This window comes from Protomyctophum bolini, assembly GCF_963924005.1.
Source record: "Protomyctophum bolini genome assembly, chromosome: 1".
In the NCBI taxonomy this organism is placed as follows: domain Eukaryota; kingdom Metazoa; phylum Chordata; class Actinopteri; order Myctophiformes; family Myctophidae; genus Protomyctophum; species Protomyctophum bolini.
This window is the reverse complement of record NC_137862.1, coordinates 18,818,348-18,827,955: the sequence shown is the minus strand read 5'-3', so window position 1 is coordinate 18,827,955 and position 9,608 is coordinate 18,818,348. Positions and strand designations below refer to the sequence as shown.

General features: G+C 41.8%; 1 protein-coding gene across 1 annotated transcript in view; it reads right to left on the bottom strand.

The window, feature by feature from the left end:
* Window positions 1–4,170: 4,170 nt before the first annotated feature.
* Window positions 4,171–9,608, bottom strand: part of LOC308319578 (extracellular calcium-sensing receptor-like) — a gene marked incomplete at both ends in the record, with an annotated part of 31,301 nt that continues 25,863 nt past the window's right edge. The window contains 8 exons of the mRNA XM_080769680.1: window positions 4,171–5,084; window positions 5,189–5,312; window positions 5,408–5,641; window positions 5,795–6,070; window positions 6,312–6,518; window positions 6,840–7,109; window positions 8,059–8,145; window positions 8,550–8,823. Coding sequence (XP_080625806.1) covers window positions 4,171–5,084; window positions 5,189–5,312; window positions 5,408–5,641; window positions 5,795–6,070; window positions 6,312–6,518; window positions 6,840–7,109; window positions 8,059–8,145; window positions 8,550–8,823 — 2,386 coding nt within the window. The remainder of the gene's footprint in view (window positions 5,085–5,188; window positions 5,313–5,407; window positions 5,642–5,794; window positions 6,071–6,311; window positions 6,519–6,839; window positions 7,110–8,058; window positions 8,146–8,549; window positions 8,824–9,608) is intronic.

Below are 9,608 nucleotides of genomic sequence, written 5' to 3'. Positions count from 1 at the left end.
CATTGTATCTTGGTGGCCTCCTGCCAGTGTTTCTCCATCCTTCTCCTGAGCTCTGTGTTCTGGGGCTCTGTTATAGTCAACTTACATTGTCTTGGCTGGAGATTGCTTTCCTGCAGGGTCCAGCCCAGTCTTGTGCAGATGGCTGCTGGCCCACCTGGAGGCCCCAACCTCACTTCTTCGGTTGGTGTGATTAGGTGGGGTGGTCTTCCCCAATCAGGATGAGGGGTTTGACCCTTTCAAACGGCAGTCTGGCCAAGTGTCTGTATTTAGTTGTGAGTTTAGATACAGGATACGATTGCTCACCCAGCCCCAGGTGACATGAGGTGAAGGCTCCTTTGATTTGGTAACATTGCTTTGGTTGACATGCTGGGGACACAGAGAAAGACACTGATGCCTTCAGTGTCTGCACATCCTGCCTGATGGTCCTGAAGCCAAATCTTCTGTCTTCAGTCTTTCCCTCACTGTTCACTGCTCACTGTTCACCTCACCGAATTTAGCCCAAGGAGTTTGACCCCTAGTTTGGCCATAGACCCCCTAGTTTGGCCATAGCCACTTGCCCAAAGGTGCCGACATGTGCTGACCTCATCACATCTGTGATGATGGCTATGGCCGTTTTTAGCCAACGTAGTGTTTTTTGTGCAAAACTAATGCTTGGAATGGATCCAGAATCATGAAAAGCCCCTAGTTTGACATGCCACATGCTACTTAAAGCATAATGAAATTTAGAACATTTAGCCTTATATTGGTTGTTGATGGTACCCAACTTTCAGCAGCTGTCAAACATGCCCCTAGGGTGGTCAAATAGAAACCAATGTGGGATATGTTAGTAGACACCTTTACAAACATTGGTGAAGAAAATTCTTGGTAAGAAATGTATTCACAGATTTTATATTATTCTGATAATATTCCCTGAGTAAATTGGTAAAATAATAGCAGGTCCACCATTTTTGAAAATGTCTACCATCCATGGTCACAGGATAAATCTAAATAGTACAACTGTATTCCTCACCCTTGAAAATGTATGATTAGTCACCAGAATCAAGATCCTAGGTGGTGTAGAACTTGAGTTATTGGGAAATAACAGAAAGTTGGCGGCCATTTTGAAAAATGTCTACCATGGTCACAGGACAAATCTAAATAGTACCAATGTATCCCACATCCTTGAAAATGTATGATTAGTCACCAGAATCAAGATCCTAGGTGGTGTAGAACTTGAGTTATTGGGAAATAACAGAAAGTTGGCGGCCATTTTGAAAAATGGCTGCCATGTTCACAGGGCAAATCTAAATAGTACCACTGTATTCCTCATCCTTGAAAATGTGGGATTAGTCACCAGAATCAAGATCCTAGGTGGTCTAGAACCTAAATCAGTTAAACTTGTCAACTCCGTCAGATGTTCGTCAACTCCGTCAGACGTTCGTCCCGTGATGTTTTTGTTAATTTCCAAAGAAATAGAAAATTTGCTGTCAAATCTTTTGTGCTTATGTATTGAAACACCAACTGAAATGATACGTAATGATGATTTTTTTTTTTTTTACATGGTTTTCATGTTATAATATTGAAAATAAAGGTTGAAATGACGGTTTTGAGAAATTGGATATTTCATAATAGTGTGATATTGGAACAAAATAATATTAAAAGATTTGTATTACTTAACTTGATTACTGAAAGCCATTATAAGATAACTGAGGACTTTATATTATTGTTGAAATGATAAAATTCAATTAAAAGGGATTTTAGTGTGTCTGACGGAGTTGACATGAATCAGGTATTAAGTGCATAAATGTCCCATTTTAGAAAGAAATGTTATGCGAAAAACCTGTTCCTTCTCAAGATTGGTAGTTGAGACCTGTGTCTACAAATACATCTATTTGATTTGAATGTATCTTAAAAAAAAAAAAAATCCAGTTTGAAAAAGGTTTTGTCCCTTATCTCAAGAATGGGTGACATGTATGTAAACTGGCACCACTGCCGTATCAGGCACAATTTGCTGGGACGGTGCATACGCATCAAAAGTGGCGGGTTGGCTGGGACGGTGCGTAGGCGCAAAGTAACCACAGTATGCCGCTAATCAACTTACAAATTACATATACATACATAGTATATGTATAACTAGCTCTCAATGATGACATAAGAAATATGTGGATTAAAGGACCCAATGCCAGAGTGTAATTGGTTTTTCGATGGTGACGCAATTACAATATGTTTTTTACACCTAATAATTAGAAAGTACTTGCGCGCTCTGCTTGCGCACTAGTTGGCCATTCATGGCCTACTAGTGTGCAACAAGCAAGTATGCACTCGACAGAGTGGCACTCTATCTATTTCTTTCTATTTGGCACTGCACTGCGGCGACATGGACAATAAGGGCTACGCTTGCATGTGGGCCCTTTGTCTAAGACAAATTTCTACCTCGGGAGACAAATAATAAAGAAACTTGAACCTTGACCTTCTTATACCAGTTGCTTTAACGTACTGTTAGTTCATATCTGCCAATATGTTGATAGGGGGACAGGTAAAAGTATGGGACAGCCTAGCGCTGCAGTGTTATCAGCGCTACACTCTAGGTGTTGTGAAGGCATCATAACTTCTCTTCTGTTGTTTGGTTAACATGCCAGCTTTTGAACCACTCTGTTTGAGATGGTCACATCGTTTCTACATCACAGCTGTAGCCATTGTCCTGTTGCTTCTATGCTCGATTCATAACACTGGTTTCCGCTGTGTGGGCGCCATCTATCGGTGTGGATGTGTAATGGCATGTACAATAGTCTAGGGCAGGCCTATAATATAGTACAAACCCGTTATTTAGGATATTTTCATTGGAATACAACATTGTCTTACAGTATATTCGACACAATACGGAAATACCAGCACTTAGAAGGATCTACAAGGGGCCTTATGTTTATTTTTGGTATTTTGGGTTTGAAAAACAGTGCATTCAAGTCAGGGACTTGGATGCACTGTTTTTAACCTTACTAAAAGCACTTTGTGAGATCTCTCTGTCAGAAGTGCAATATCAATCAAATTTACGTTTGGGAAATGCACACTCTCTGATGCTGTATGTCTGACATTGACCCCACCAGTAGTCTGGCATCTTTGTGCATTATTTTGATGGAATCGTGCACTTTACAAAAGCATGAAATTTGGCAGACAGCTACACACAAATATGCACAAATTTCTCCCGTGCTAACCATGGCAGCCAAATTGGCCACAAAAAATGGCCACCACCTGCTAGTATTTTACCAGTAACTCAGGTTCTAGAGTAGACCACCTAGGATCTCTCGTACAGACTGTGTCCAAACGTCAAAGACACAACGAAATAAAACAATTTTAGCTACTAGTAGATCTGCTGTTTTTGCTGTTTTTTTTCTGACATTTTTTGGACAGTGCAGCACAGCCACTGCACTGCTCAGGTGCATGATGGGAAGGCATTTGTCTTTTCCCCCTGTGGCGTTCAAGCGTTAAATGGATGTATCTCAGATACTTCACTCATCTACATCAGTGGTTCCCAAAGTGGGGTACGGGGACCCCCAGGGGGTCCTTGAGGGAGTTCCAGGGGGTCCCCAGCTAAATGATAGTTTAGAACCAAATGGACCCTTATGGGTCTGTAACTCTGAGTGTACAAATGGAACCAACGGGTCCATTTGGTTCCATTTGTACACTCTCAGAGTTAAATTGAAATTTGATTTTACAATAATTAATTGGGGGTCCCAGAGATAAAAAATGCCATTAAATGGGGGTCTGTAGATAAATGCATGTGATTCTGGGGGTGCTTGAAATGAAATGGATTGAGAATCACTGCTAGAGCCGTAAAAATCTTCTCTTATGGTCCCTTCAAATTGGGGTGAGCGGGCTAATTAGTGTCAATTTGGGGGTTTAACATGAAAAAGTTTGGGAACCAAGATCTACATTACATTGTAGATTGCATACAATGACCTCCACTATGACCTACATTAAAAAGGAGTGTGCCTGGAATGTATACCTGTGGTAATGTGATAATCTTAAAGGAAAGTAGGCTAATCAATTTCACCAAGTTTTTTCATGAGTTAGTTTAATCTGTTAAAAACTGAATATATTGCTAACAAGATGATCAACAATCACATATACCGTAGTATCGAAACGTATTGTTGTAGAATTCACAGAAAATGTATCATCATCCAATTTCTGCTTCTATGTCTTGTTGGCACCGCGACCCATGATGGACTTCTTAGTGTTTCTCTCAGGTTTCAAAAGCATTATGTAACACTTTGGTCCAAACAGCGCCACCAAAAGGCCAAAACTAGATGCTAAAATAGCAAATACCTCCACTACATCTGCATATTTGCCTGGAGAACTGATATATGCCGGGATGAAGGCTATCCACACAGCACAGAAGATCAACATGCTGAAAGTGATGAACTTGGCTTCATTGAAGTTGTCTGGAAGATTCCTTGCCATGAATGCAAGGACAAAACTGAGGAGTGCCAGTAAACCAATATAACCTAGTAACACTGCAAAACCAATTGTTGACCCCACTTCACATTCATAGACTATCGTATCACTGTGGTATTGTGTGTTTTTATGAGGAGTTGGAGAGGCAGACACAAGCCAGGCTGTGCAGATCATTGCCTGGATTGAAGTAAGAGCCAGAACTGTTCCTCGCTGCTGCATGGCACCGAAAAACTTCATAATGTTCACACCCCCAGGCTTGGAGGCCTTGAACACAGCCAACACCACCATAGTCTTTACCAGGATACACGAGACACACAGCACAAAGCTGATCCCAAATATTGCATGTCTCAGCTGACAAGTCCAGAGTCTGGGACGACCAATGAATAGAAGTGAGCACAAAAAACATAGTTTGAGTGACAGCAAAAGTTGGAAACTCAGTTCTGCGTTGTTGGCTCGTACCATGGGCGTGTCTCGATAATAGATGAAGATTCCCAGGACAATGGCACAGATAAGTGCGCCTAGCAATGAGATGGTTGTCAAGGAGATACCAATACCTTCATGGTAGGAGAGGAACTCCACACTCTTAGGGACACAGTAGTCGTGCTGCGGATTGGACCAGAAGTCCTCCGGACAACTTGTGCACTCCGTAGAATCTAACAAAAAGAAGATTAAAGAGACAGACAAGTAGCCTACAGCATCAGCCTAAATAAAACCTACTATAGGCTACATACAGTAGGCTATAGTAATGTAAACCTACCAGTCTCATTGCTGATTTCTCCCTCAGAACAAGCAATGCAGTCAAAGCAGCAGACAGGTTGACCTTTCATTCTGGCCAGACGGGTTCCAGGAGAACAGCTCTCGCTGCACACCGACCGAAGTGGCTACAGAGGAAAGTAGCAATGATCATTTTCAGTCCAAACAAAATTCCCTTCACACCATGAGCTCAACATAGATTATGTTTGAAAGCCAAAGAGACCTTTTTGGTTTCAAAGTTCCAGAAGATTTTGTCTTCATCAAGGATGAGTTCTTCACTTGCGGAGGCTGACTTCTTGAAAATACCTACATTCTGAACCTTCACTACTGGACTTCCATCAGGGAACCACTCCCAGTTCATGATATCACATATTGGTAAGGCATCACTATTGTCATCAAATGATACTTGATCACCAAATGTGGTGGTGAAGTTGACCTTTTCCAGGTAATGCACAAGCTAGAAATCGTGGTGAACAAAATTATGGAGAGAATAAAAACATTTTGTCATTTTCATCCTAGTAGTCAAATTTGTACCAATGATATTTACATTTTTTATTATTATTCAAAATGAAATCCAACTAGAAACTGTTGTAAACTGTTAATATCACACCTGCCATGGCTGTATTGTCTGCAAAGTGGCACATCTGTGCCCAGTGAAAGGCCCTCTTCCTGGCACACACTGCAACATGTCATGGAGGGCATGGGCCACAACATACACAGCCTTGTACACATTGTACTCGGCCCTGAGGTTAGACAAATTCAACAAGGTAGTTTCTGCCGTTGCTAGGTCCTCTTGTCCAGTACACACTCTTTCACCAGCATTCTCCCACTCTGACGGAAGGGGTGCAAATTTACACTGAAATGTGTTCTCCCAAAACAGCCTCACCTTAAGAAACAAAATCGAAATATTAATGTAACTCCTTCCTTATATTTGAAAACAGACATCAGATTGAAATTGAGATTAAATATAGATAGATTGTGGACACCGAACATTGGATTGTTTCAGAATATGCCAAATGGAAACATGTGTCTACAGTTAGACCGATACAAGTATCAGGAAAGCTGCCGATACTGGCTACGTAACAATAAAGTTCACATTGAACGTTGAAATTGAATAAGATACTCACTATGCTGTTTTCATTCCCATTGTCAAGGTCATTGTCAGGATGTATTTTCAACAAAAAATCCTTGAGACCCGGTATCTCTCCACGACGGACTGCGATACCCAAGGTGCCTCTCAGGTAGGGCAAGTAGCGAGGAGTCTGGAGCTTGGGCTGTTCTATGAAGCTCACGTCAGCTATCCACTGCCGACCTGTCACCTTTTGCCTTATCACCTGTTGATTGTGATCAACAACAACCATAATAATTATACTACTACTACTACTACTGCTGCTACTACTACCACTACTACCGCTACCACTACCACTACCACTACCACTACTACTAATAGTAATAATACGATATTCTGTAAATTAATCAAGGCAAATGCAATCAAAAAAAGAAGAAAAAAAAACGCTCTTGGTGGTGATATTTTTTGGCCAAGCCAGGCTAAAATACACAATTACAGATAATTGAATTTGCTGAAATCACAATTAAATTACAGTGTCAAAAAGAAAAGTAACAAAGAAAATGCTTGCGATTAAATCAAACCTAACCTCGTCCATGAGTCTAATCAGACGGATCCCATATTCAATACAAACGACAACACGAGCTGTGGATGCCTTCATCACAGAGACGATCCTCTGCAGTTCAGCTGGGTCATTGTTCCAGGGCAGAACCTCCACATAGGCCAGGCAACCCCAACCAGACAGGGCCAGCTCAGACTGGAAGATGTGGGCGGCGTCGCGGCCATAGGCATCATCCATAAACAACAGTCCTACCCAGGTCCACCCAAACCGCCTCATGATCTGGAGCATAGCTCGCACCTGATTGGATACACAATGGAGGGATAAGTGCTTAAACTAGATCAGAATCAGAATTAAATGTATTGTCACATCACAGCTTTGCAGGTATAAAAACTATAGAAATGCACTCGGTCGAGATGCCAACTTGCACCTTGCACAAAGTAGGCCACTTATGTTTAAATACTGTACCTTTACATACGTACGTACGCACGCCCACCTGCCTGCCTGCCTGCGTACCTAGTACCTATCTACCTACCTACCTACTGTACGCGCGTGCGTGCGTGTAAGGAGATCAAGGCAGGAACAAGAAAGGAGGCTTGAGCACTTTTATCACAAAAAGTACAGGCAAAGGGTTTTCTTCTGTGTGGTTCTTAGATATTTACAAGCTTTTGCCACAAACGGTAAAACCAAAAGGTCTCTTAGCCTATTTGCAAGGTGAAACCCTCGATACTATTAGTATACCTGCCCACCATTGGCTGTGTTAGCCTACTTGATCTGCTCTTTTTTTCCCCTCTACAGTAAACCTCTGGCTCACGCTGTGAGGCGTTGTGTGCTTGTAGGCCGACTATTTTCTGCAATGTTCCCCTCAGAATAAGGATTAGGGTTGAAGTGGTTACAAGAAAGAAAATCCAAAACACACAAAGCTTTGGTGTCTGTCTGTCTGTCTGCCTGTCTGTACTGTCTGTCTGTCTGTCTGTCTGTCTAAATCAGTAAATCTCTTACACATATTCCCACAATGAAAATGTCTAATGATTATCTAATGATAATGATTACTATGGTTATATTTTGATGCCATCAACAGAGACCAGCAGAAGTAATACACACAAGCAAATCAGACGCGATACCACACAATACCAATTACACTCACTATAGAGGGAGGAAATTGCCAAGTGTGTGTGGAACATGCACTACTTCACCTGGTTCACCTAAATGGTATTACGATTCTAAAGAAGGAAGGGTATTGCTTCACCTGGATGGTATTACTTATGATTGTTCTGAAGAAGGAAGGGAACTCATTCCGGTCACTCAGGCAGGAGCACATGGCATGTGAACTTATCTGAAAAAGACACCAAACATCTGGTGAGTAATATACAACTTTCTTTTCTTTTTCTTGTGTTGACAACCCTGCAAGCAAACCATGCGAGAGGATAGGAAATTGCACACGATGCAATGATTTGGTATATCTAACAAAGGTCGAGAGCTCACAGAGACTGTCACATGCAAATGCAAACCAAATATCAGCCATTTGTTCCATTTGAACACACATAAGCTAGATGGAGGTTTTGTTGGTGGACAGCTCATACTTTGTGTGACACTGTGGTATGATCAAGTAGGGGCGTTAAAAAAAACACACACACAACAATAAATAACTAAAAGGTAAAATACATTGCCTGACAACAATTTTATTTTTTTATTTGACGAATGACGATGGTAAAAGGGGGATTTGAGTAAGATACTTACCAGGGGCACTCTGTACAAACCTAACACACTAGATATGGCAATAGACATCGATGAGGAAGGATCACCCACAATTCCCAGCACTGGGGGAGAGCCAGCACAGCTCTCATCCAGTTGAATCCTCTTCTCTCTCCCACTGATCAACGACAATGCTGCACGGAATGAAACTCCAAGCGTGAAACAGGTATCATAAAGAATATATCCCAGAGTCACATTGGGTAGCAGGCTGGGGTTGCTGTTGATCTCCGTAACGGCAAAAGCCATGATCTGGGCCCATCTGAACTCATCAATGTAGAAGCTAAACTAACACACAAAATGTCCCCATAAACTTGCATACCGGTATTTATCTTTGTAGATATATACAACACCAACTAATCCTCTTTACATCAAAAGAATAGTTGTCCCTGTTCTCTTGCTCGTTAATGTATGTGTGATACTCACTCATAGCAAATGGGGTCTTGTTGCTCTGAGGTGAAAGACAGATCAGGGAAGACAGTAGAGAGGTGGACATCAAACACGGCACCCAGAACCAAGTCCCCAGGCTTGTAAATTCTGTTGAGATTAAACGATGCCTGTAAATCACAAGAAGAGGACGATGTTGAAGACAAAGGACATAAAGAAGAGAACAATATCATGGGCAAGTGCAAGTATGAAAGCAGGTGTATGTCTAGAGAAGCCATCCTCCTCCTTCTGTAGTCTAACACTCTCCCCCCTTCCCTAAATCCATTGTCCAGTTGTTACGTTTTATACACTGTGCTGTGCCATCCTCTGTGCCACCTTGCACTACGTCCCGCTGTGTCCAAAGTACGGCCCGCGGGCCAAATGCGGCCCTGGGGCGAATTTTATCCGGCCCACAGCTTCATACCTGAATTGTATTATAAACAGCCCAACAGTATGGGACATTTTTACGTTCAAGTTTTTAACATGGGCATTTAGAGTATAATTTGTCAGTGTTCCTTTGTTCCTTGTATTTCTCTTTTTTTTCTTTTTACCTTGCTTGCTTGGTTACATTTGGTAATGTGACATAAGGCTGCATGGAGAAAGGCTGAGCTGAGATACACT